The 26,639-nt window shown below is 51.2% G+C and overlaps 2 protein-coding genes across 5 annotated transcripts in view; both read left to right on the top strand.

Annotated features, from left to right (window-relative positions):
- NCAPG2 (non-SMC condensin II complex subunit G2) overlaps positions 1–3,594 on the top strand; it is a 65,911-nt gene extending 62,317 nt beyond the window's left edge. For all 4 annotated transcript variants that reach the window (XM_036247493.1, XM_036247494.1, XM_036247492.1 and 1 more), the window contains one exon: positions 3,331–3,594. In XM_036247493.1, coding sequence (XP_036103386.1) covers positions 3,331–3,382 — 52 coding nt within the window. In that variant the 3' untranslated portion in view covers positions 3,383–3,594. The remainder of the gene's footprint in view (positions 1–3,330) is intronic.
- Positions 3,595–7,251: 3,657 nt separating this feature from the next.
- PTPRN2 (protein tyrosine phosphatase receptor type N2) overlaps positions 7,252–26,639 on the top strand; it is a 385,447-nt gene continuing 366,059 nt past the window's right edge. Inside the window, exon 1 of the mRNA XM_036246374.1 lies at positions 7,252–7,351. Coding sequence (XP_036102267.1) covers positions 7,252–7,351 — 100 coding nt within the window. The remainder of the gene's footprint in view (positions 7,352–26,639) is intronic.

Raw genomic sequence — 26,639 nt, 5'->3', positions numbered from 1 at the left:
GAAAACAGTGTGAGCCAGGTGCTGGAGTCCCAAAGGCCTCCGACAGCTCATCTGTCCTGGAGAAGGCCCCCTCTCCAGCCCTTGCTCCAGTGCCAAACAGCTCAGTTCTTCCCTTATGTCTCTGGCGCCCCTCGAGCTGCCTCCCCTCTGAGCTTAGAGGGAAAGAGTCCAATAAGTCCATGCGCGGGCCCTTTAAGAGGAGCTGCCTGGGGCTCCAGGTGCCTCAGCCTCCCTGAGCCTCAGTTCCTGCTGGTTTTTCCATCCAGAAGTTATGGGGACTTTTCTTCCTGGCACTGGAACCCTGAGCGGGCCACCTGGTGTGGGACTAGGACCCCTCAGTCCTTAGGGAGGACCTTCCCAGCCGAGGTGTCCTCCTGATTTTTATCCGCCACACATGGGTGTGGGAGCAGCCCGTCCGCCCCTCCTACCAGTCTCGATGTGGCTGCTTCTTTAATTCCGTAGTTGTAGGACTTCCATTCAGCTCGATGTCAGGCGGTTCTGAACGTTGGTTCTGTAGTTAGTTGTAACTTTGATGTGGTTGTGGGAGGACACGATACCACATTTACCTATGCCGCCATCTTGACCAGAAGTGTGATCTTTCTTCTTTAGCCTATTGATGGGATGGATGACATTAATTGGTTTTCAGCTGTTAAAGCTTGCTTCTGTCATCACCAATAATGTGGATGAATGAAAACTGCGTAAATAAGACAATCTTTAACAAAGACACACATTGCTCATCTGATGTTGTTTTCTCAAAGAATTGAGTGCCTGCCTCCCGCTGGCTGTGGCAGTGCCCTCCGCACGTGGACACAGCCCAGGGCGTGTGCAGGGGCGGCTGTGAGGGCTGGCTCTGGTGTGAGCCTAGAGACCCTCAGACTCAGGTGGATGAGCACGTCGCCAAGTTCAAATGTCTCACACAGAAGTAGAAGCCTGTGTCAGGTTTGTCTGAATTGGTTGCTGTTTCCTCCAGCTCTACAGTTCCACATTTCATTCTTTTTGTCCTTTAATAATAATTATTTCTTTGGTCTAAATAATGTATGTCACCCTTTCCCCCAGTGTTCTTAGTCCAAGGCTCTTAGAGTAATCAGAAGATAGATAGCCCTGGTTCAGACCAAACTCTTAACACTGGTTTGGTCTCGGGCAAGTCGGCCCGGATACTTTGCTTATGAAAGGAGCATGTGTGATCCCCAGAGGCCCGTGTGTGCTGGCTCTGTGCTTGGTCCAGAGGGACGATAGCTATGTCTTTACTAGTCCAGACTGAGATCAACTTGAGTGGCTGATTACTCGAGAGTTAATAAGCACTTTAGCCAAGGTAACCTAAATATTTTCCTCTTAAGTATTTTAAGTTGAGTAACTGGGGTGTTGGTGACTTGGTGTGTCCTGTGTCCCTGTCTCAGCTCCTGGGTGTGACAGAGGGTGTTTTCTTCTCTCTGGCCACCAGGGAGCTCGAGTCTGGCTCACACTGGCCCTCGTGACCATTCTGGTCTCTCTAGTCCCTAAACGGCGGGCCCAGGCGGGCAATGTCTTCTCTGTCACTGTGGCTGGGGTCCTCGAACGCTTTGGGAGCATGGGGAGTGTTGGAGTTTCCTCAGGGTTCAGAGGCCTTGCTTGCTGATGTGGCAGCAGCTTCCATGGGACTTGTACCCCTCACTGTCCACCACCTCTGCTTCCACCTGAGTGTCTACTGGGCACAGACCAGAACAGCCACACACAGGGTGACCCAGCAGTTAGAGAGGAGCAGTCAGGACAACCGTAATGAAGGTGCAGTGGGACCAGCGGATGGTTGATGATGAGTCAAAAGAAGAAATCACTTGTAGCCCAAAGTGTGGTCCACTAAACCCCTTGAATGGAAATGTCAGCCCCATGCAGGAGCTGTCACTGTGGAGAGAGATTCCAGGTGGTCTGAAGGGCCGAGTCCGAGGAACATTCTCAGAACAGATGCTGATGGAGAGAAGGGATGGGGACAAAGACCAGAAAAACAGACCCGAGACAGGCATTGACTTAATAACGAGAAAATTTCCCAGAGCTGAAGAAATGTGTGATTTTAAAGATTTTGTTGTTGTTTCTTTCATTAAATTTTGGATGGATTGATAGGGAGAAATCACACCTGAGTGTCAGTAAAATCTCTGAATTCCAGGGATAAAGAGAACATTTTAAAATGTTTCTAGATCTGTGCCAGCCCCTGCGCTGGCCGCTCACCCTCTGTGGATATGAGTGCATGGGCTGCGGCCAGAGCATGGCCTGAAAACCAGGTTCTGGAGACAGCAAGAAATGATTATGGAGCTTGTCAGCTGTGCTTTTGTATTGATTACAGGTCGCTGTATTTTGGGTATACTGGGCTAAATAAAAAATATTAAGTTGAATTTCACCTGATTCTTTTGATCTACTGTAGAAAGCACAGTTACATGTGTGCTTGTGCTGAAACTAGACAGGGCTGCTGTGGGCCGTGGTTGGGCCATCTCCACGGGGAGCAGGATGTAGGGGCACTGGCTGAGGAGATGTCATTTAGGGTAAAAATTGGTGTTTGTGTCTAGACAGGAATTGAGAGCTTAGCTGGCCTGTGTACCCTTTGCAGGGAGTGCTGGGGACCCTTTCGGAGTTTTGGGCGATTAGAAGAACAGGAGTAGGGTGGACCTGAGCATGTAAATATGTCTTTAAGTCTCAAGGAGGGAGATGCACCCGCTTGCCCAGTGAGGCTCTTGATGTGGAGTAGACTCCTCCACGGAGTTAGGATGAGGTCCTAGAAAGGAAAACTCAGTGGGCCTGCCCATACCTGGCTCAGCGGGGCAGGCAGAGGAGAGGCGTGTTACCTGGGGGACAGGCGTGCAGGATAGGGGTGGAAAAGTAAGGTTTGTCTGAAGGTCTCAGGTGATTGAGCCAGTGGCTGAGTGTCATGGTAATAGCGCATCCTCCTGCCTGTGTTCCATGTGGAAGGGAGAAGCTCCTGGTGTGGGTGCTGGAGGGGTATATGCACACATCCTGGCTCAGAGCCTCCTGACGGAGAGCACTGTCTGTGAGAAGGCCCACCTGTCGTAACCGTGGCAGTGAGCACCTGCTGCTGGATAGCAGTATTTGATCTGTGGAGGGTTCCTTGGGGGACCCCTGAGCTGATGCGTAGGGACAGTGATGACCGCTGCATTTACCGACAGCTTGTCCATGTGCTGTGTATCCGCTGAGACAGTGGGGTGGCTAGTTGGTGAGACAGTGACTGGTTGTTTCAAGTGTATTTGGTTACAAACCATTTTTAGATTTACTTTGTGAAAATGTACATTCAGGTAATTTGGTCAGTTATTTCTGTAGCTAATAAGTTATTTTTTCTTTGTGTTTCAGATTTCTCTATGAATCATCATCGAGAACTTTGGGAGCATTTTTGAATTCATAACCAAGCCAACATCTTTGGTTATGTAAAAATAGAGAAAAGGGACTTAGAGAAAATGAAATGAGTCTGTATTCTAGTGTTTTTAATGTTAACACCCCAGATAATAGAGCAGGTGGGATTTATTTGGGGAAAGTGTGAGTAGGAAGCTTAAAGGTTCTTAAATGTTTGCCCGGTGCCTGCAAAATAATATATTTAATGTAAAGGACTCCAGAAACCCATGGGGCAAAGAAAAAGACATTTCTTGCAAACGTGGTTTTAAAAATGACTTATTTATATATCTCTATATATATGTATGTATGTATAATATTGCAAACTGTAATAAAGCAATGAAGACATTGGTCTGTATACTTTAAAAGGTGAAAGATTTATGCGATCTGAAGAGAAACCAGCATATGGGTCTGTATACTTTAAAATACTAGTCTGAGTTCTCCCCCTAAGGACAGGTGTTGAGTTCTGGGGGAGTCTGTCTGCCACCAGGAGAAGGCACTGCAGTGGAGGCTATGGCCATGCAAGGGATGGCCACATGAAGGGGCATGGAGCTGCCTCCCTGAGGTTGAGATGGGCCCTGCGGTTGTAAATGAGAGTCATTCAGTCTGAGGCTGAACTGTTATTTTATCTTTTTTTCACGAGAGCCCATGGACAACTGGTTCCCTGTCTTCCTGGCTACATCGTTCTTGACTCCATCGCGCCCACCCTGGTTACCAGGAAGTCTCCACATTCATTGCTGATCCCTGTTGGCATGGCCCTAAGTTGTGGCCGGTCAGCACCCTGGGACATGGACGTCCTCCACCTTGACAGGTGGGAAGGGAGTTCCTCAGTCACATGCCCATTCTGTCCTCAGCCCCCTGGCAAAAGAGTAAAGAAATGCCAGGTTTCAGGGCCTTTGTTTCCCTAAGATGCATAGGAATGGACTGCTCACTGCAGTTAGGGCTTTAGGGCCAGGCTTGACCCAGTGACTGCCGGGGTAACCCAAATGTTCATTCATGAGTGTCCATAGCAAGCCAAGACGTCTTTGCAGAAGAAAAGAATCACATGCTGCAAAGTGCCTGCTCACGCTTCGAGCTTGTACTTGATCCATGCCATCGTCCACAGGCTGCGGCGGTCTGCACAGACACCTTGGACATGCTTGCAGCAGTTGTCAACCTGTGAGTCGCGGCCCCTTTGAGGGGTCAAACGACCCTTTCACGGGTCGCCTAAGACCATCGGAAAACATATATTTCTAATGGTGATTCATAACAGTAGCAAAATTACAGTTATGAAGTAGCAACGAAAATAATTTTATGGTTGGGGGTCACCACAACATGAGGAACTGTATTATAGGGTCGTGGCATTAGGAAGGTTGAGAACCACTGGTTTAAGGCAAATGACAAACCAGTTTGTCCTATAGGTGGGAAAGCTCCTTTGGATTTGGGCCTCACAAAATTGGCAGGTTTTAGATCCACCCAGGAAGTGGTCAGTGGCACACCTTCAAGTCCCAAGGGTTCCTGGGGATTGCTCGTCTTCAGGTGGGCGGGCCAGCTTCCATATGTCCACATGCCCCACCAAGCGACATGGAGGCCTTGCCACTTCGGAGTCTCACTGGCTGGTGTCGGTTGGCCGTGTGATGTGCTCTGGCCTTGGCTTAAGGTGGGTGTGAGGCTGCTGAGTGCAAGCTGAGTCTCCTGTGCAGGTGAGGACATTCACGCATGCCAAGACCCTCTGCCCTCTACATGCCAAGTTGGGGTAGAGTCATGATGGGAATCCCTGCCTGGTATTGTTCAAATCTCTGACAAAGTACAGATCTCTGAAGTTCCAGAGAAACAGGTATTTTAAAAACAAAATTAATACTTTCTCTGCAGTGAAAACCACTGAGCTTAAGTGAAGGGTTTGATGGGTTAAATATATCCAATCACATACCCCACACTCCAATTGAGATCAGAACATGTCCATCACCACAGGATAGTGACACCTGTCCTTGGACCTGGTGACATGTCTCTGGCTTCTCACAACTGCAGGCTTGTAGTTCTTGCTTCCTGTTTGTTGACATGTCAAGTTTATGCTCCTTCATGGCATTGATTGTTTTAATATTTCTGTAGGGAAGGGACCTCAGACACTCTTTTCAGCAGTTTTCTTGTTCCGTGGGTACTAATCTGTAGTCGTACACACACAAACTAGGTAAGTGGTGTGGGCGGGTTTGGGGGCCCACCTTGGTAGACCAGGTGGCATCCTGGGTTACAACCAGCCACGTCACTGTTCTGCAGTCCCTGACGTGTCAACACCTGCCTTTCCAGGCCCAGGACTGGGACCGGTGATGGGTAAGCCCTTCAGGAGAGGAAAGGATAGTTAATGGGACACGTGCTGACTGCCCGAACCCCTGAAGTGGATTGTGAGAGGCCATAACCTCACATGGAGGTTGGTCTGTTTACCAGACCTAGGTTAAATAAGCCAAGTAAGAATTTCATAGGCTAATTGTCTAGTTTGGTCCTAGAAATCCCAGGATCGGTTAGTAACCAGCAACCCTGTTAGGGATTCTGCGCCTTCCTCCGACCTTTCCTGCTCACATGGCTCTCCAGACTTCCTGTGCCTTCCTGGCAGGAGTTCCTAAGCTTGCTGCCTTGTCTTCCTCTTGCAGAGCCCAGCTAGGTGTGTTCTCTCAACACACCCATTCACACTTGCTCTCTGTGGCACTTGCACACATACCCCCACAGTTGCACCCAGGCCTTTAGGAAGTAGTCTCCTGGGGGGTTCACAGGTCCTCAGCCTTAGTGCCCTCACTGACCCTGGGACAGTGGTCAACGTAGGGCCAGGCTACCTGGAGGAGGGGAGGACTCCAGGCAGACCCCACCTCTGAGCCCACCCTCACTGGGAATCCTGCCCCCTGACAAGTTGAGAGCTCAGGAGGGTCTTCCACTCTCTAGCTCTCCTTTCCAGGTTGAGGACCCCCCACTCCCGCCCGCGGCAGCCACACACACACTCTGACCCTGCACAGCTGGAGCTCCTGCTTCAGGTGTGGTTCCGACCCAGGTCTGTGGCCAGCACATCGGAATAAAAGTGAGCAGGAGTTCGGTGTTCCTGCAGCACCAGCCCCACCTCTGCCCACCAGCCCCGGCTGGCTCCGCGAGGGTAGTGCCGGTGGAGGGTCCGTCGGGGCAGAGGTTCCACTTCCCATCCCAGCACAAAGGTGCCGCTGACTCCCGCCGAGCTTTGGGCGCAACCAGGGCAGGCAGTGACTTCCACCCCCAAACTGGACCCCTGGGGTTCCACAGGGGTCCACTGGGGCGTGTGGGTGGGAATGGGGTCCACGGAGGGTGACGGGGTTGCGCGAAGGTCTGGAGAATTCGGCGGGGCAGGAGAGGCAGGGGTAGAGGTAGGAGGAAGGGCTGGGGGCTCAGGGAATGAAGGAGGTACCGCGAGGGAGGCTGAGTGTCCGCAGGTGGAAGGGAGCCGGGGGCGCGGGGGGAGCCGGGGTCATGGGCCGGAAGGGCCGCGGGCCTGGAGGGGACTGAGAGCAGTGCTCGCGACGACCTCCTGGCCGCTTGGGGCGTGCTGGGGGCGGGGCCTGCGGGCGGACGCGCGTTGGGGCGTGCTGGGGGCGGGGCCTGCGGGCTGACGCGCGGCAGGCTGCCCTGGAGGGTGGGGCGGCATGGGGGCGGCACAGGGGCGGGGCCTGCGGGCAGACGCGCGGTAGAGGCGAGCCCTCTAGCATCAGGGGCGAGTCGGGGGCGGGGCCGGGGCGGGGCCTGCGGGGGGCCGCGCGGCAGAGGCGTGCCCTGGAGCAGCAGGGGCGTGTCGGGGGCGGGCTCGGGGCGGGGCCGGCAGCGCTGTCCGGTGCTGAAGCCGCGGCGGCGCGGAGCGCAGAGAGGAGAGGCCGCCATGGACTGAGCGCCGCCGACATGGGGCCGCCGCTCGCGCTGCTGCTGCTGCTGCTGCTTCTGCCGCCGCGCCCGCCAGCCGCGCCCGCGCCCCTCGCCCGGCCGCACCCGGGGCTCCTCGGTGAGTGGGGGTGGGCGGGGTGCGGAGGGGGCCTGAGGGAAAGAGGGGCGGGGATGCGGTGTCTCTGAATGAGGGGCTTGGGGGAAGGGCGCCTAAGGAGATGAGGTGTTGGGGGAGGAGCGCCCCTGCGTGAGGGCGAGGGGGTCTGAGGGAGTGGGGGTTGGGGGAGGGGCACCTGAGGAAATGGGGGTTTTGGGGGAGAAGCGCCCCCTGCGGGAGGACGAGGGGGTCTGAGGAGTGGGGGTTGGGGGAGGGGCGCCTGAGGAGATGAGGGGGTGCGCCGTGCGCCGGGTGAGTGCGCGGACGGGGCTCCCGCAGGCGCGAGGTGGTGGCGAGTCCCAGCATGTCCGCCTCAGTCCCCCTGGGTCCGCCCCGTGCTCTGCCCTGTTGGCTGGCGTGGGTGCGCCCCGCGTGTCCGTGCCGCGTGCGGGGGGAGGGGGCCTGGGTCCCCGGCCCTGCGCGGCGCCGGGCCGCGCCCACGCCCCTCCCGCGGGGCCCCTGGCGGAGGCTCACCCCCGCCGCCCGCTCCGGGGCGAAGGGGACCGGCCAGCGCGGCCGCCGGCTCGGGCGTTTCCCGGTTCTCCCTGGTGGCCACGTGGCTCGGCGAGACGGAGGCAGGGCGCCGAGGGCCCCCCCGGGGTGCGGGCCCGGGGTGCGCGGCGTGTCCTGTGCCCACACCCCGGTGCCGGCAGAGTCGCCGCGTGCCCGGGGTCGAGGCCGCCCGCCCACCGCCCAGGGGCCTGCTGGGGCGGGGGCTCCCCGCTCAGCCCCCACCTGGGCTCCTGGGCCCCGGCCGGCCCGCTGTGCACCAGCCCCTGCGCCCAGTTCCCTCCTTCCTCCGGCTCGTGCCACCTCCTGCGGGAGCTGTTTGTTCAGCTGGCCGGACGCCACCCTCCACGTACACACAGGTCAGGGAGAAGCAGGGGCGCTGACGTCAGCCCTGGGTGTTGCAGGGAGGGCCTCCCGCGGGTGAGGGGAGCCGCTCCCGGGGGCTCCATCCCGGTCACTGCGCGCCCCTGGCCTTGGCCGAAGTCTCGGAGAAGGGGAGAGGGGGGCAGCAACGGAGCTGGAGCTGGAGGATGTGAAGAGGACACCGGTGCTGTGCTGGGTGCCGCGGTGGAATCAGCCCCGGAATGGGTGCCCTGTTCCCTCGCCGTGTGCCCCGGGGAGCCTCCTGGACACAACCTTTGTGGGGTCAGTGCCAGGCGCCCAGATCGGAAATGCCTGACAGTAGATGCAGACAGCAGGATGTAAGAGTGGTCCTCCCATTTTGGGACCCAACCTGGGGTAGCCTGGCCTACCTAATGCAAGCTCCCTGCACCTGCCCACCCCGACCTCTCCCCTGCACCCTCCTCACCCAGGGTGCTGCTGCCATGTCCTCAGAATTCACATACACGGACTCCAGAAAGTGCAGGAACCATGGTCACCCACGAAAGGCATGTGCTTCCATTTCTCTCTCCCTGCCATCTGGATCTTGTCTGATCGCGGTCACCAGCTTCATGATCCAAATAACCATGCAGACAAAAGGTGCCCCTTAGATGCAGCCTCAGCTACGTCACCTGTAGCCTGTTTATGTAGCTGTCAACTCTCAGCCTCAGGTGGAGGCCTGCGGAACACACCAGCCCTCAGAGGCCCACGTCTGTGCTCCTTTCTTGATCTCAGGGCCAGTGGGCACCCCACTTTCTCCCTTTCTTCAAGGGTGCCCTTTCCCCTGTAATCACGTCAGCTTCCTGCCTTTGCACCACCATGGGCCCCTGTTTTCCTGGTGCAGAAGCCTCCCTCAGGGCACCTAGTGTACCGTTATCTGTGACACTGTTTTCTCTTCTCTTCATTTACTCCCCTCTCTGGGTTTTCCTTTGCCCCCTCCCTCTGTCCTTCTCTATGATTTCAGGACATCCTTTTGTTTGGCGCTCAGTACTTTTTTCATAAATCTGACTTGCGTGTCAGCCCTTTGTCTTTAAGCCAGTCTTTGGTTACAGGGAGGCCAGTTTGTGAGCCTGCTCAGGCAACCCCACAGTCACATAAAAGACCCCCCTCCTTTTGCTAGAGAGACGATTTTCCTTTGCCAAAGGTCATAGTCAACCTTTCTCGCATATTTTGCTTAGAGAATCTGAAGTCAAACCTCACTCATGCACCTGTCTTTGAAGACGACCCAGTGTTTATTTTCTGTCTTTGTTTTTTGCCTCCCGATTTGCCCACACATATTTTTCATTCACCAGCAAGCCCACACAGAGCTAAGAAGGAGAGAGGAGGAGCAGGAGTCGGCTTCCTTTGTGAACTAGATGGCGTGATGTTTATTTTTAAGTCAGAGCATCCTTCCTCCTGCCACCGAAGCACAGATCCATCTTCGCTTCTTGGGATGCTGAGCCCTTGATCTTTCTCGTTGGTTGTAAGGAGTAAGAAGCCTGCCCCTCCCCCAGAGCGAGGGCCCTGCTGCCTTCCAGAAGCCCGACCCTTCCTCTGCCTGTTGTCTCCTCCTGCTCGGCTCCTTCACCCAGGTGCCGATGTTCCTGTGCGGAAGGATTGGGAAACATGGGAAACCCTGTGCTTTCAGGAAAGGGAGGGGCCGGACAGTGGGCTCACTCACAAAACCAGATGCATTGGATGGAACTAGCGTGACCATCTCCTGTGTCCAAAGATGGCAGTTAAATGTGTCAGACTCAGGAGGAATGTGTGGGGAAGAAGACAGGCTTCCAGAGGGTTTCCTGTCTCTGTCAAGCTCAGCTGAGGCTCAGCATCTGGCAGTTCTTCTTCTAAAGGCCCATCTGTTTTACTCCTGGTCACCAAGATCACCCTCAGTGTCCACCAGCAGATGTGGGGAGGGTGCCTTCTACTTTCCTCTGTGGGGGTGTTGGGCCCCACCACCTCGGCACATGCTCTAGGAACTCCTGTGGGCTGTGAAATGTCAGGATCTGTTGGGTCCTGGTGAAGAAGGGCAGCAGCAGGTAAACCTTTAGTTTGGACTGAGAAGGGCAACTCCAGGCTTGTCACCCCAGGGCATGTGTTTTGGTGAGCTCTGTGGCAACCGCTGATCGTTTTTTGTGATGATTTCTACATTCTGTTTATTTTGTAGTGCTTTTTACACGCAGTATCTCCCAGTTTGTGAATGTAGTTATTCACCCACTTTTCTGTGGATTTTTGAAGCTAGGAGTGTGGGGTGAAATATGCAGGAGAGATGGGAGCCCGTCGAGCTGTCATTACACACGGTCTTATTGAGCACGGTTTCCATTAATGTGACCTCTTGGAGCATTACATTAGAATTTTAAACTCCCTTATGAAAAAGTGTTTGTAACTAAATGTGGCCCAAACTAAAAATAACCCTTTGAGCTTGGGTGGCGGGTATTTAAGGTATGCCTGGATATGTGCAAATATTGCTTGTTTAAAGATTGTTTGTGTGTGGAAAAGGGGGGGGGGCTTAAGAAATGGGCAGAAAGGGTTTTTATTCAGATGTATCCTGGACGGCCCAGTGAGGCTCAGCTAACTAAGAACCTATCTTATCTCTTCTGACAAGATGTTCCATTTCCTGAGAAAGCAAACAGCTGAATTCAGGGCAGATACCCTCTGTGCCACACAAAAGCACCTGGCAGCTGTTTTCACACTAGTCTAAATTGACCTTTATAAATGTAGACCCAGCTGGACTTATTTTTTTTAATCTTGGTTGATAGGAGGCCAGAAAACCGGGGAAGCAGAAAATAGTCAATGCATTTTGCTGCTACCTGGAAACAGAGTTAGTTGAAAGCAGAAGGAAATTTCTTCTTTTAATTTGTGCTGTCTCTCGCAGCTCTGCCACAACCACTATTTAAATATCCAGGGCAGCAAACAAGAAGGGGTGTGGTCCTCCTAGAAACACTTATGTTCACATAGTGAGTGAGTTCTTTGTTTGTTAGTCTGCTTCTGTGTGGACTCGTGGGTGACTCCAAACCTAGCCTAAAGAAGTGGACTTTGGACTGAGGTGCAGATGTGCGATGCTCAAGGTCCATCTGTCTCTCAAACCTGCGTGTGATGTGGGCAGATAAGTAAGCTGTTCCGGGTTTTCGATGATCACTTGGTGTTGACTCTCTGTGTGTGGAGGTGGATAAGAGGTGTTTGATGTATTTTGTGTTTATCTCTTCCCTCCAATCATATTGATTGTGATTCAGAAAACGAAGGGATACATGCTGTCAGCCTGTGGGTCCTGGGAGGGGGGTTCAGGGCACCCGAAGGGAGGGGGCGAGCTGATACTATAAAACAGATTGGGGAGCTTCCTTTTTTTAGTTGAATTAAAATTATCATGCAGTGAAATGATTTTGTGTGTGTGTGCTGATCCACGTATGGATTCTGGTGACAGGGCAGAAGTCCCATCACCCAGCACAGCTCATACTCTTCCTCTTCCCTGTTGCCTGAGCCCTGGCCACCCCGGGAGCTTCTACCTATGGTTCCACATCCTCCCAGAGTATGGAGAGACTGAAGCTCGGAACGGCTCAGAAATACATGGCAGGACCCCAGGGCTGGGATTGGGCCCTAGGTCTCCTGCCTTCAGAGTCTTCCTTCCTTTTCCGGTGGGTGACCCCAGAATCGGGAAGGGTTGGCTCTGTAAGATACCGGTCTCAGCAGAAGGTTCTGCACAGGAGCAGGGCTGTCTGACTCTTGCTCTTATATGGACAGAAGCTATTTCCACTTGTCAAACTGCCTTTCTCTACGGAGATTCAGAACTTCTAAGAACCTCTAGGCTCTTTGGACCTATTTTAAGAAAATTTTAAAATGCTCTTTGACCGGGTAGAGGAGGGTGATTTCCCCGACTTGGGCTTGTTCTGGGTGTCAGATTCAATTATTTGGTTTGCCTCTCTGAGGGAATTTTGATGTTTGGAAAAGGATGACTTGTTTGGGGCACCTTGAGCCTACCTGGGGCAGGAACACAGGTGCTGCTGTAGAAGCCTGTGCTCGACGTGCCCCACCCTCTCCGCTCAGAGGCTGCTGGGCTTCTGTGCATTTGCCCCCTCCCCCCCCATCCATTCTCTATGGGTCTCTTTCTGTTTTGCTGTGTTTATTCATTTATTTTGTATTTTACATTCCACATATAAGTGAAATCATATGGTGTTTGTCTTTCTCTGTCTGATTTATTTCACTGAGCATAATACCCGCTAGGTCCATCTATGTTGTTGCAAATGGTAAGATGTAGTTTTTTTTTTATGGCTAACTAATACTCCCTTGTATAGATGTACCACATCTTTATCCATTCATCTAATGATGGGCACCTGGGTTGCTTCCACATCTTGGCTATTATAAATAATGCTGCAATAAACACAGCAGTGTATATGTCTTTTTTAATTCATGTTTTTGTTTTTTTGGGGGTGGGGGGTAAATACCCAGGAGTGCAATTACTGGGTTGTATGGCCGCTCTGTTTTTACTTTTGCGAGGAATTCCCATACTGTCTTCCACAGTGGCTGAAATAATGTACAATCCCACCAACAGTGCATGAGACTCCCTTTCCCCACGTCCTCGGCAGCACTTGTTGTTTGCTGATTTATTGATGACAACCACTCTGACAGGTATGCAGTGATGTCTCACTGTGGCTTTAATTTGAACTTCTCTGATGATTAGTGATGTTGAGCATCTTTTCTGATGTCTGTTGGCCATCTGTGTGTCTTTTGCCCATTTTTATTATGTATTTATGTTGTATACTTTTTTACTGTTGACACTATTACAGGTTGTTCCTCACTCTTTGCCCACCTCCACCCAGCCCCCGACACCCCTCCCCTGGCTTTCACCGCACTGTTGCTTGTGTCCATGGGATACGCATATATGTCCTCCGCCCATTCTTAAATTGGATTATTTGGTTTTTTGGTTTTAAGTTGTATGAGTTCCTTAAATATTTTGGATATTAACCCCTTATCAAATGTATCATTCGTGAATGGATTCTCCATTAAGGAGATTGTCTTTTTGTTTTGTTGATTGTTTCCTTCACTGTGTAAAAACGTTTTAGTTTGAAGTAGCCCCACTTGTTTATTTGCATCAGATTTTTAAAATGCATTAATACCAATCATTTCAGACTTGTCAGAACAAAAAGCACACTTCAGAGTAAGGGATGAAGGCCCAGTGTGAGTGGCTTAGTTGGTTGAGCATTATCCTGTGCGCAAAAAGTTTGCCAGTTCGATTCCCCCCTCTCTCTCTAAACGTCCTCAGGTGAGAATTAAAAAACAACAAAAAAAAAAGGTAAGGGATGAAGGAGGGATGACTTTCATAAGAAAATTTTAAGAGTAGTGGCAAATACTGGCTGGTGTGGCTCAGTGGTTGAGTGTCGACCCTGCACCAAGAGGTGGCCGGTTCGATTCCCAGTCAGGGCACATGCCCAGGTTGTGGGCCTGATCCCCAGTGGGGGGCGTGCAGGAGGCGGCCAGTCAATGTTCTCTCTCATCAATGTTTCTATCTCTCTCTCCCTCTCCCTTCTTCTCTCTCTAAAATCAATAAAGAAAAAAGAATTAAAAAAAAAAAAAAAAAGAGTAGTGGCAAATAGGCCAAGGATGGCTCATTTCAGTCACTCGTCCTTTCATGATGCATGCCAGGCGGGGAGAGAATGGAACTGTCCTATGAAATGGGCATTCTCGTCACCATGTGGTTCTGAAAGCCCATTCCAGCTTCGGATGCAGTGTCCTACATACAGTATAAAGGATGCGTTTGGAAATGGTTTGTTTGATGAAAGAAATTTTCAGGAGAAAGGCTGACCTGGTTTCCAAAGGGAAAAGGACTTTATATTAATGGTGCAAATCAAGTCTGACTCCAACAGCAAAATATAGTCAACTTGCAAATGGACAGAGCAGCCAATAAAACTGGCTTTGGAGGCCAAGGCTTTTTCCATTTAGGGCTGTGGCTTTAATCCAGCTGAAAGCAGTAATTAACCTGTGGTACAGCTTGAAGACAGTTCAGCGATGTGCATGTTCTCTGAAGTAGCTGGTGTTGCCGTGCACCAGACGAGGCCGACCAGGGAAAGTGCGGCTTCTTGGTGGCTGGCGGGCAGTGGAGCCTGGTGAAGAAGCAGTGAGAGTCGCCCTCTACCTGTCTTCCCACTGCAAGGCCCCTCTGCCCTTCAGAGGCCCGTCTGCTTTGGCCAAAATGCACTGCAGGGCTTCTTCAGCCTCTTCCTCTGCTTCCACCTGGAGACGGGAGGCTGTGATCCACAAGCTTCCGCTGGATGCAACTGTTGCATGAGCAGATGCAGATGTGATTAAAGCCCCATGGGAACATGGGGCTCAGCTCCGAGGGCGTGCGCCCATCCTTGGGACCTGGCCTTCCAGTGGCCTTGTACCTGTCTGCTTCGCCAGGGTATTCTGGTCCTAGATTCTATGAAATTGTCAACAGACAAAAAGAGGATTCGGGCATAGCCGGAAACTGCAGGCGATTTCCAAAAACGTGGTGGGAATGAGTGGCTGTGGGTCCGGCACAGAAAGTAAATGACAAAGCTGCCGTTTGCGCTTGTTGACAGTTTGGGAGGTTGCCTGTTCCTTCCAGTTCAGTCATCTTTACAGTTCGCTCATTAGAAGTCAAGAGAAATGAAAAGGCTTCACCTGTCATCTCTCTAAGTTTACCCCAGAGCAGAGAGCCAAGATCTTGGAGGTTTGGGGAGGATTGATCATGTGAGATGGCGAGAGAGTCCTAATTATTATTCCCAGAAGCTCCAAGTTTCTGCATTTAATGTTGGAGGTTGATGGCCAGACAGGGTGGAACACTGTTATTATTGCAAATAATACTACTTCGGTGGCTTCAAGTCTTGGCTGAATTGACTATTGAGATTTTTGCAAAAGTAATACCATTAGATTTTAAATAGTAATTCATTTACTTTTTTTAATTGATTTTTTTTTTTTTTTGGTTAATCCTCACTGAGGATATTTTTCTATTTATTTTTAGATAGAATGGAAGGGAGGGAGGGAGAGAGAGAGAGAAACATCAATGTGAGAGAGAAACACATTGGTTGGTGGCCTCCCACTCGACCCTGACCAGGCCGGGGATCAAACCTGCAACCCAGGTACATGCCCTTGACCAGAAATTGAACCTGAAACCCTTTGGTCCTCCGACCAACACTCTAAATGCTGAACCAAACCAGTAAGAGATAATTTATTTTTTTAGAGAGAGAGAAAGAAACATCATGTGGGGGAGAAACATCGACTGGTTGCCTCCTGCATGCACCCGTCTGGGGATCAAACCTGCCACCTTTTGGTGTATGGGATGATGCTCCAACCAACTAAGCCACACCGGCCAGGGCTGATTTATGCTTTCAATAAGCATATTTGAAAAATAGTCACACTCAACTATGATGCAGGCAGATCATATTGTAATAATGAGAATAATTAATGGTGATGACACTGTTAAATTTATTTCATATCACCCTTCTGAAGAGATAAAAACCATTGAATAAAAAAATAGGGCTTATCCCTGGCTGGGTGGCTCAGTTGGCTGGAGCATCGCTCCCTACACCAAAAGGTTCCAGGTTGGAATTCCTTTCAGGGCACAAACCCAGGCTGTGGCTTCAGTCCCCAGTTAGGGCATGTGTGGGAGGCAACCGATGAATGTTTCTCTCTCCCAATGATTTGTCTCTCTCTCCTTTCCTCTCTGTCTAAAAAAAAATCAATGAAAAAATATCCTTGGGTGACGATTTAAAAAAAAAAAAGAAGAAATAGTCCTACAGATTCTTACATGTTTGAGTGGAAAGTGTAATAAAAAGAGGATAGTGTATACCCTTTTTCAGACACATTAATCACTTTCTTTTAAAATATGTAATATTTGACGAATACAGAAGCCAGAGCATGCTTCTAAGGACATCTGACATGTCTGGGTTGCACAGTGTTGAAGTGTCTGGATTTTTGCTTTGTCACCAAAGCATGGAAAACATTTGGTGATGGAGACTGAAGGACTTGAACACTAGTGTGGAAACATTGGGGCCCCACTGCACCAATCACAGCTCCCCTCGCTGCGAGGCTGCCACACAGACAGCACCCTCCACCCCAAGCCCTGCAGAGCCAGGGAACCACCCACCCGCACACAGGGCTCCTACACCTACCACTTTCTGTTCCTCTTCCCTGGGGACCTGAGGTGTAGGACACTGCATGCCACATGCCACCATGCTCTTTTAGAAAAGTCGACTGTGCTGCTGATGCTGCGTCTTGCTGTCCCCAAAGGTCTGAGTGACTCCTGCAGCATCTCTCAGTGTGGACCCTGGGCTCACACTCTCTGATCTGGGGCTCAGGGTGTGTGGGCCCAACAGGACCCAGCCCCCCTCTGCAGGGGAGGGCTCTGACCTCCAGGCCACACCTCACTGGTGTCCAGATGTCACTACAGTCTGTCCCTTCCTGCTTGTCTGCACAGCGCTGGGGGCCTCACTGTACTCCCAACTCGAGCCCTCCGAACTGCAATGTGAAGATGGTTCTTGTGGGCCAGTGTGGGGAAGGCAAGTCCGGGTCCATGAGTATCCTGGGTGTTCCTTGGCCTCCTTGGGGCTGTGTCAGGTTCCTAAGGGGGCAGCTGTGGGCTTGGAGTCGATGCCAATTTCTGTGTTTACTCCTGTAGGTCACCTGCTTCTTCCCAACAGCCTTTCTCTCAGAGAAAGGCAGAAAGACAAGGAGAAGCACTCAGCTTGCTCCCTCCTGGCTTTTGTGAGGTTCCTGGAGAACCCCTTACCATTTGTGGAAAGTGGGGAGGGTTAGGAGCTGAGATGTGTGCACTGCCTTGTTGCCATGACCACTAGCTGTTACGTCCCGGGTCCCCGTTCTGCTGCTGTTGGTGTGAAGCATGACTCACGCAGCAGGTCACTCCTCAGAAAACCCTACAGGGTGTCTGTGAAGGAGGAGTAGGGGCATTGGGGGTCCCCACGTGAAGCTCTTGTGCTGTGAGGAGCATGCTCTGGGGCTTGCCCAGCGAGGACTCCACATTCCCAGCCCTAAACAAAGGCTTGTGTCAGAGTTGAGTAAAACAGAGAAACTGATGTCAGAAGCAAAACTTCGCAGACACTCATTTCTTGCAGAAACCGCTTTGGACTGAAATTCCTCTTCTGGCAAGAGCCTTGCAGGGTCCCTGTGCAGGGTGGCCCCATGCCCAGGCCATACCCGGCCTGCTGGTGATTTGCATGAGTTACTGTGCACACGTCTCCGTTTCAGTGACCACACCAGGCCTTGGGGCTCCTGTTTGCTTTTGCATTGTTTGGGGCAAGAAGCAAGTACTTTAAGGGGCACATCAAGTGAGGATGGTGGAAGCCCAGAGAATTCTGTTTTACAGGGGTCTTTCATCGCGGGGAGTCTAAGCAGGAGAAAGCATTTTATAAATGGAAAAAATATTTTTCAGAATACAGATTAGATTCTTAGTTTAGTCCCCTAAGAAGCAAGATCAACTTATTTTCTCATTTTTATGACAACCTCCAATAGTTGTCTATTCCTAACATATAATGAACTCAGATTTTAATTTATCCTCATCATAGAGGATGTGGGTACATACATACAGATCAAATAACTAGAAATGTTAAATTACTTTGCTGGTACGACCAAGGCAATATCAAAATGACAGTTTGGGAATGAAAAATGTGTTAGTAAAATATATGGTAGGTGTGAAGGGACAAAAAGAATATCAATCTTTAGTAATGAAATTAGATTCTGCTTGATTATTTCTATGCTGTATCTTTGGGAAGTAAGATGTAATTCTCAAAGAACATCTTGATTTAGTGCTATTCTGGGAAGATAAAAATGTGCAGTCGCGCTGAGAATTTGGATGTTTATGTAGATATGCCTGTTCTTATTCTCCAGAGATTCTGAGGTAGTGATGTAGATGTCAGATCCACTTTTGGGCAGTTGTAAACTACATTATTGACATATCAGTACATTAATTAAGAAGTCTATTAGTAATGTGAGAAGTGATATGTTCAGTCTAAATTGATACTGCTAAAGAATATATAGCATTTGTTTAATGGTTAAATGTTTTCCTTAGGAAATCTGAAACAACGGTAGATATCTAGGGTAAATTTAAAGTAAAGTGCTGTGACCTGCCTGGTTTTGCTCAGTGGTTAGAGCGTCAGCTCATGGAACAGAGAGTCCTGGGTTCGGTTCCTGCTAAGGGCATGTACCTTGGTTGCAGTTTGTTCCCGGCCCTGGTTGGGGTCGTGTGGGTGGCAGCCACTCGATGTCTCATGTCAATGTTTCTCTCTCTCTCTTCCTCTCTCCCTCCTGCTCTGTCTGAAGATAAATGCAAAAATGTCCTCGGGTGAGGATTAAAAAAATAAATAAATAAGTAAAGTGCTGTGGAAAAAAGAATGTTCGAGACCTTTCGAGCTGATCTTACATAAAATAGCATCTCACAAAGACTGTATATTAAATGGATACCAATCCCCAAATCAAAGCCTCATTCTGAAAGAGTCTGCTCGGGTGTGGGTGTGTGGTCACCACATTCCAGATGTTAGTCTGGTTCCTCCATATCAGCAGATGTGAGAGAAATGGTCCAGCAGAGACAGGACATCCCATGGGAACAGAGGCTCAGCTGTGAGCAGTCTCATCCTGTTTGCACAAGGCTGGCGGGGTCACTGGGCCCTTGGACACCAGACAGGAGCAAGCGCTGTCTCCTGGAGAAGGGCACCATCGTTATAGCACCAAGTGGCTTCGCAGTTCACATCGCTGACCAGGACCAAACAAAATGACATTATGAGGGAAATTCAGGTATTCACCCTTTGTCAGCTCTCCCTGTTCTCACTGTGAACAAAGTGTTTACACTGACCCATGCAACTAGCCAGGTGAGAGCTCTGGTCAGGACAAGGGACTGAGCACCTGTTGTGCACCAGGCTCTGCGCCAGGCACTGGACATGCAAACACAAATAAGACAGGGTCCCTGACTCTGGAGCCTCCCTGTCCTCCAGAACCTTCCCAGCCTCTGGAACCTCCCTGCCTTCCAGAACCTTTCCTGCCTTCCAGAACCTTCCCAGCCTCTGGAACCTCCCTGCCTTCCAGAACCTTCCCTGTCCTCCAGAACCTTCCCAGCCTCTGGAACCTCCCTACCTTCCAGAACCTTCTCTGTCCTCCAGAACCTTTCCAGCCTCTGGAACCTCCCTGCCTTCCAGAACTTTTCCTGCCTTCCAGAACCTTTCCAGCCTCTGGAACCTCCCTGCCTTCCAGAACCTTTCCTGCCTTCCAGAACCTTCCCAGCCTCTGGAACCTCCCTGCCTTCCAGAACCTTTCCTGCCTTCCAGAACCTTCCCAGCCTCTGGAACCTCCCTGCCTTCCAGAACCTTCTCTGTCCTCCAGAACCTTTCCAGCCTCTGGAACCTCCCTGCCTTCCAGAACTTTTCCTGCCTTCCAGAACCTTTCCAGCCTCTGGAACCTCCCTGCCTTCCAGAACTTTTCCTGCCTTCCAGAACCTTCCCAGCCTCTGGAACCTCCCTGCCTTCCAGAACTTTTCCTGCCTTCCAGAACCTTCCCAGCCTCTGGAACCTCCCTGCCTTCCAGAACCTTTCCTGCCTTCCAGAACCTTCCCTGTCCTCCAGAACCTTCCCAGCCTCTGGAACCTCCCTACCTTCCAGAACCTTCTCTGTCCTCCAGAACCTTCCCAGTCTCTGGAACCTTTCCTGCTTTCCAGAACCTTCCCTGCCTTTCTTTTTCCTGTGTTCCTAGTGCTCTTCCTATAATGGAATTTTGTTTGTTTATTTATTTATTATCATCATTATTATTTGTTAATCCATACCCGAGGATATTTTTCCATTGAATTTTAGATAGAGTGGAAGGAAAAGAGAGAGAAACATTGATTTGAGAGAGACACATCAATGGGTTGTCATCTGTGCAACCCCGACCTGGGCTGAGGACCAAACCTGCAACCCAGGTACGTGGCCTTGCTCTGGAATCAAACACACAACCGTTCGTTCTGCAGGCCAATGTGCTAACCGCTGAGCCACACTGGCTGGGGCCTATAATGGAATTGTATTAAGTTAATTCACTTAATGACTCTAGAGAACTATTTTCCACGCCACATGTACTGTTCTTGGTTCGGGAAGCTCTCCAATGTCTCTGCACGAGAAGACTTTGGTGAGTAAGTACTGCATTTCTTATTCCATGGGTATTTATTTTGTTGTGTTTTCTAATTCTAGCCAGGAAATGGAAGCTGCGCCTGTGAACTCGGCTCTTACCTTTGGGACCCTTAAGAAATAGATGCTTTTCATTAGATGTGCTGACAAACATGGGCCTTGTTAAAAAGATTCCAAACCCTGCCACAGATAGAATGAAACAGAATGAAATAGGGAACTAGAATGCTCGGTCCAGCTTGAAAACGCACCACACAAATCGTCTGTGTGCATGGGGGCCCTGGTGGTAGCAGCTGGGAAGTCAGGGGCTTGTCTGGCCTTCCTCCCCTCCTCCTCCTCCTCCACAGTGGCTGTGACTTTGCTCTCTGGGGCCTTCCTCCACTCCCCCTCCTCCTCCATGGTGGCTGTGACTTTGCTGTCTCGGGAAGCTACTTGGTAAAGGAAGAAAGCGCCTCCGTAAATCCCTAAAAAGATAGAACAGCATCTCAGGATTGTCTCCTTTGCTGCAAACTACAGCTGACCTCGATCTGCCAATTTATAAAGTGCTCAGCTAACAGGTGACCCACCATCTTTAGGAACCCTTGCCGACAGGCAAGTTCAGGGCCTGTGAGGTCATTATCTGTTTCTTGGGGTTGTGTCATAAATTACCAACCAGGGAAAACAGAAAGTGAAGTGTTTGTGGAAAGGAAATGGAAACAAGGGTGAGAAGGAAGGGCTCATGTCTGCATCTGGGGCTCAGGGCAGTGTGGGCAGGCGTGAGCCTTCAGCTGTCTTGTCTCGACTGCACAGAGCTGAGTCCTCCAGGGCCCACGGGCCAGGCTGAGCGAGGTCCCTCTGCAGGGGCAGCACGTGGTTCTTCACTGGATTTGAGGACTGGAGCTGAGAGTCTCCTCTCCTTGGCAACTCGGTTTTCACTCAGAGCATGCTGTGTCCACTGCCTCAAGGGGTGTTTCTGATATGAGATTCCAGGCAGGGGCAGAGCCCCTGACTTAAGCCTGACACAGGACATGGGTGAGGGTAGAGGGGAGGTAGGTCAAGGAAACAGGCCACCTGGTTTATGAGGAGCAAAGGCCCTGGAGATGGGCCACTACACACCTTCTAACCCGAAGGAGGAAGAACACATCACTCTGAGCAGGTGCTGCTTGACCTCTTCCTCAGGGCTCACTCCACAACCCCGACCCAGTCTTGGCCTGGTGCTCTGTGTTGCTGATGCAGATGGCGGGGGGGTGTCAGGCTGACTGTGTTCTTGCTTGCGAGTGAGCTCAGAAGCTCGGGAGCAAAGGGGGAGCATACAGGCAGTGGTGGTAGGATGGCCCCGCTGTTGGTGAGTGGGGAGAACAGAGTGGTTTCAGAGAGTTGAGGCCACTGTGTCCTGTTGGGTTTTGAAGGTGAGGTGGCCACTCTTCCAGCAGGAAATGGGAGATACATTTGTGTCCCATGGCCTTGCCCATTCCTCCTCTGGACAGATGGTGATGCTTCTCCTTTCATAGGGGGGGCCAGGCATCAGTCCTGTGGGCAGCAACGTTAGGTGGACACACAGGTGCCCAGGCTCACTCATCCTCCCTGTGTCTGGCTGTGCCCACTGGCAGCCAGGAGCGTCACATGACATCCTCAGATCCAGGGGAGCAGAGTAGGTGCACTGGCCCCCAGCTCCGAGGAGGCCCAAGCGTGATTTCTTTCCACATTGCTCAGTGATGGTCTGGTTCTGGGGAGTCAGCCCACACTTCCTCACAGAGATCGTGAGGCACCTTAGGGGACATGCACCCAGGCAGGGACCATGTGGTCCATTTGTCGAGTCTGGTCAGCTGGTGAGGGCAGAGCAGACATGGTGTCCTCCACGCAGAAGGGACGGCAAGTGACCTTTTTTCATCAGGCCAGATTTATTCACTTGGAAAGACTTTTCAATATTCGTTTTTTTCTTTCTTCATTTCATTTATTTTTTTATCACCATTTACCCCCCCCATACCCTCATTTGGCTCCCCTCTCCACCGTCACCACACTGTTGTCCATATCCATGAGTTCTTTCTCTCTCTCTCTCTTTTTTTTCCTGAATCCTTCCATTTTTTATATTCTGAGATTATATATATATTTTTTTGATGTTAGTGATTTTTTTTCTTTTAAGGAGTGATTACGATAGCAGGTGGTAGGTTCTTTTTTCTTTAAGGCTTTTTAATTGGAAACAAACATTTGGCAACCTTGTATAAGTTCCCTCAAGTTAAAAAAAAAAAGGTTACTAGTCCATGAAATTAAAAAAAAAAAAAAGAAATAGAAACCACTATTTTAAGAAATGTTTCTTCTTTCTTTGTTTTATTGAGATATGATTAACATAATGACTTGACTTACATATATTGGAAATCATTACCACATAAGTTAACATCCATCATCTCATATAGATACAAAAAAGAGAGACATTTTTTCCTTGTGATGAGAACTTTCTTGGCAACTTGCAAGTATCCCACATGGCAGAGGCGTATTTCCATGAAGCTTGGCAGATGAGGGGGCTGCCCAGGAGCACTGGTTTGGAGGCCTCTGGGAGACCTCACCGTCCTGTGCAGTGTAAATTGGGCATGACCGACACCAGTGTTTGAAGACCTTCTTCCTCTGCAGGTTTCCTCCGAAAGTTGGAGAAAGGAAATCTAGTCTAAAGGCTGTTTTTCTCTCCCAAAGCAAGGACCCCAGAGGGAATCATTTAATGTTCCTGCCATCTCTGGGAGTAACAGGGGAAGAGTAAGGGGTGTATTATATTATGAGGGACCAAATTATCGACTTCTCTGGACCCCAGTTCCCCCATATAAAAAAAGTACACATATTCATAGGTATGTAGTTTATGAACGTGTTTCTTTTCTATATTTTAATTTTTCCCACCACCATGTATCCCCCAGAACTTCTTCCACTTCCACCCACCCCTTGTCCCCCATAATGAACATGTTTTTAATAAATGAAAGTCACCTCCTTTTATGCACGTTAGTGGCAGCACGCCGGTCATTTCTGTGTTCGGGGTGGTGGGCGCAGCAGCCGAGGCCTGGGCTGTGGCTCTTCCAGGGTCTCCCCTCCCCTGGTTTCCCTGCTTCTCACTGCCTGCCTCCGGCATGATGCCCCTCTCGCCTCCGTCCTGGAGGGCTGCGTCCCTGCTGGTCTCCCTTCCTCCTGCGCTTCCGATCGGTTAATTAACTTGGAGGTTGGGCTCCTGCTCTGGGGGCTGGGCAGGAGCCTGTGCGTGGATCAGATAATGAGTGGGCCTGCAGGTCTGCAGAGAGCCGCCCGGCTCAGCCTTGACATTTCACGTCGCCATAATGAAAAGCCTCCCTAAAATAAATGCTGCCTGCGCGATGTCTAATGTATTCTGTGTGGAGGGTGGAGAACGCAATCACCCAGCCTCCGCCTGTTTGTCATGGTGACAGGACAGCCTGTCGTCAGCTCAGGAATTTTCTGGCCTAGAAAAGATCTGAGTAAACACCATAAATACCCGAGGAAGTGCAGGGTGAGATACAGTCATTCATTCAGTGGGATGAAAGCCGTTTAGTTCCTTTAATTTTTGATCACTCCCGTGGTTTTACTGTTTGCTAACAGGCCCACCACAAAAACAGAGGTGTCAGGTAACCTGTGATACCAGGAGCTAAAATGAGAAGGATGTAGAGCTGTTTCACCTTCTTCCCCACCAGAAGAAAATGACGGAGAAAAATCCTTTTCTGCTTTGGAGACATTTAAAGGAGGAAGGGAAGCCCAGAAGCCCAGAAAGGATCCAGTTTTGCTGGTCCAGGGCCCCTCCCCTTTGAAGGTCGTGGGGAAGGTGGGGAGTGTCACTGTTGGCCTCTGTCTGAGGCTCCCTTCTTGGAGCTAATGGACCGTCTGACATCTGTGGACAGACGTAACTCGGTTGACCGTCAAAGTCCTCGCAGCTGTTCGTGATCTCAGGGAGAGGTTTCTCGGGGCAGGATGGTGCTCCCAAGGGGACAGTGGTGCTTTGAAGTTGGCCCTGCAGTTGATGAGGGGCTTCACCCCGTGACAGGGAAGTCACTGCCATGTCTGTGACCGGGCGGTTGTGGTGAGGTCTGTCAAATTGCTTCTGTTTATTGTGTGGAGTCGTGACCTCGTGGAGGGACATCCTGGTCCCCAGCGCCCATGCGTCTGGCCCCGAGGCTGCAGGTCCCTTAGGAGAGGGATCTGAGTTTGGGGTCCTCAGTGCACTGGGTTCAAGGGAAGCTTCACTTCTGTGGACACCGCCACTTAGTTCCAGACTAGGTGGATTCCGAGTGGGGTGGAGATGGCTGGGTGGGGCAGGGGCTCTGTCTCCCCCCCAAGCTCTGCTTCTGCATGGCTGTCTTTGGAAGTTGCCTTTAGCTCTCTTCTGACGATCTGTGTCGTGCTCTGAAAGCGAACCTCCAGGGCAGAGTTGGACCCGCCCTCAGACCTGCACGCAGGGGGTGCTTTCCATCCTGGGAACCACGTGGCTGGTGAAGGCGGAGCCTCACGCTTGCTTGTTTTCCCCGTGCCTCTTCCCCATAATGTGGTTTCCAAGCTGCCTCGGTTCCTGGGCCAGGCAGAACCGTAGGAAAGCAGCACCAGGGACAGGGCCTCCCTGTCGTTTCTCCAGAAAGCAGACCCCAGGAAGAAAGGGACTGTGTGGGCCCTGCTTGTCCCAGGGCCTGGTTCTCCTGGGTTCGCTCCAGCAAGGCCTTCATTCTTCTCCATGTTCCTGGCTAATTGAGGCCACGGAGCCTTTTGTGGGCTGAAGGGTTGATGGCCTGCTGGACGAGCCAGTCTCTCTGGGCCTTACCTGCCCTGTAAACAAACATGTGCCATGCGAAGCAAAAGCAAACAGGTCTAAACGGAGACGGGTTGCAGTGGAGGAGGGGTCAGGTGCTCCCGGGGCACTCAGGAAGACTGCTGGCACGGGGCTGGGGCAGGAGCCTGGCTCCCTGCCAATGTACCTCCCAGGGGCTGCGTGCCACTCATGTTCATGTTTGGTCTCCAAGCCTCCCAGAGTCCTGGGGTGACCAGCGAGGGCACTGAGAGGGCTGATGAGGGTGTGGGGTGGCCCCACTCCCATGCCCTCTTGGTGGCGGTGGAGTCACCTTCTTCTCTTACAGGGCGATTGGCTGTGTCCATCACAAAATGCACAACTCCAAGACCTGAAATTCTACTTCTAGGAATTTGCCTACAACCTTGCACCGGGTGCAAATAAGAACCTTCACTATTGCATTATTTTGTCGGAGCACTAGAAACAACGTATTTGTTTGTACACTCTGTTCATATCGTAGGATCTGGCAGCTGTTACACAACAAGGTGGAACAAACCCCAGACCCATTCACAGCACAGAGAGCCAGCCGCCTGCCTGGCACTTCTCTGGGCCTTATTCACATGGTCTGTTAGTCCTCAGCATGTCCCTGTGGTGTCGGGACCCAAGCTCTTAACCACTGTAATAAACACGCACGTGTAAAGAACAACCCTACTGGCCGGTTATTAAAACATATACATATGTTCTGTGAATAGAAAACAGCATTTATTAGAAAGTCGGAATCTTTTCAAAGTTTATTAAAGGATAAGAGGAAGGAAGGTGCGACTGGGCCTAGGGTCCCCTGGGGCGTCTTGGACCCCTTTTGTCCCCGAATCAGGCTGCCCTTGGCCTTGCCTCGGCCATGGTTTGCAGAGGGGGTGGGTCTGAGCTGCCGCCTCCTCAGTGTGGGGGCAGGAGTGCACATCCGATGCCTGTCTGAGCGGCTGGGAGCGCTGAGTGCTGAGTGACTAGCTCCATCTGGGAGAAGTGCGGTTGTCATGAAGCACACGTGTTTCCAAGGCTTAGAGGCCAGTTTCCCCAGCTCATGCCGTCTGGGTGCTGGCACAGCCGCACCCGAACTTCAGGTTGTGAAACGTCGAAGACAGTTTGCAAACGGCTGTGTGGGTAAGACTTGCATTTGTTACACTTTCGGTTCTTTCTGATGTTTCGGTTTGTCCTTCCTGCATCGAGCTTCAATCAAAGGCCTTTGGTGGACAGTGAACGCTGGACAATTAACTGGATAGTTAACGCAGTCGCAATTCAGCCCCCTCCCATCCCTAGGTCTTCAGCTGCGAGTCTGCTGTCTTGCGTTGGTGGCAGGTGTTTCTGCTCTCAGGCCGCCCTGTGCAGGAGGCAGCGGGGCTCTCTGTGCATGGTGGTTTGGCCACAGTGGACAATGCCATGCAGCCAGATGGACACTCGATCCCAGGGAACATTTACTGTGGGAAGTACTGAGCTACCAGCCACCGCCGATGGTGGGGTGGACCAGGAC

The sequence above is a fragment of the Molossus molossus genome, unplaced genomic scaffold (assembly GCF_014108415.1).
Source record: "Molossus molossus isolate mMolMol1 unplaced genomic scaffold, mMolMol1.p scaffold_m16_p_7, whole genome shotgun sequence".
NCBI classification, from domain to species: domain Eukaryota; kingdom Metazoa; phylum Chordata; class Mammalia; order Chiroptera; family Molossidae; genus Molossus; species Molossus molossus.
Note: the sequence above shows the minus strand (reverse complement) of the source record. Positions and strands in the feature narration are given on the sequence as shown.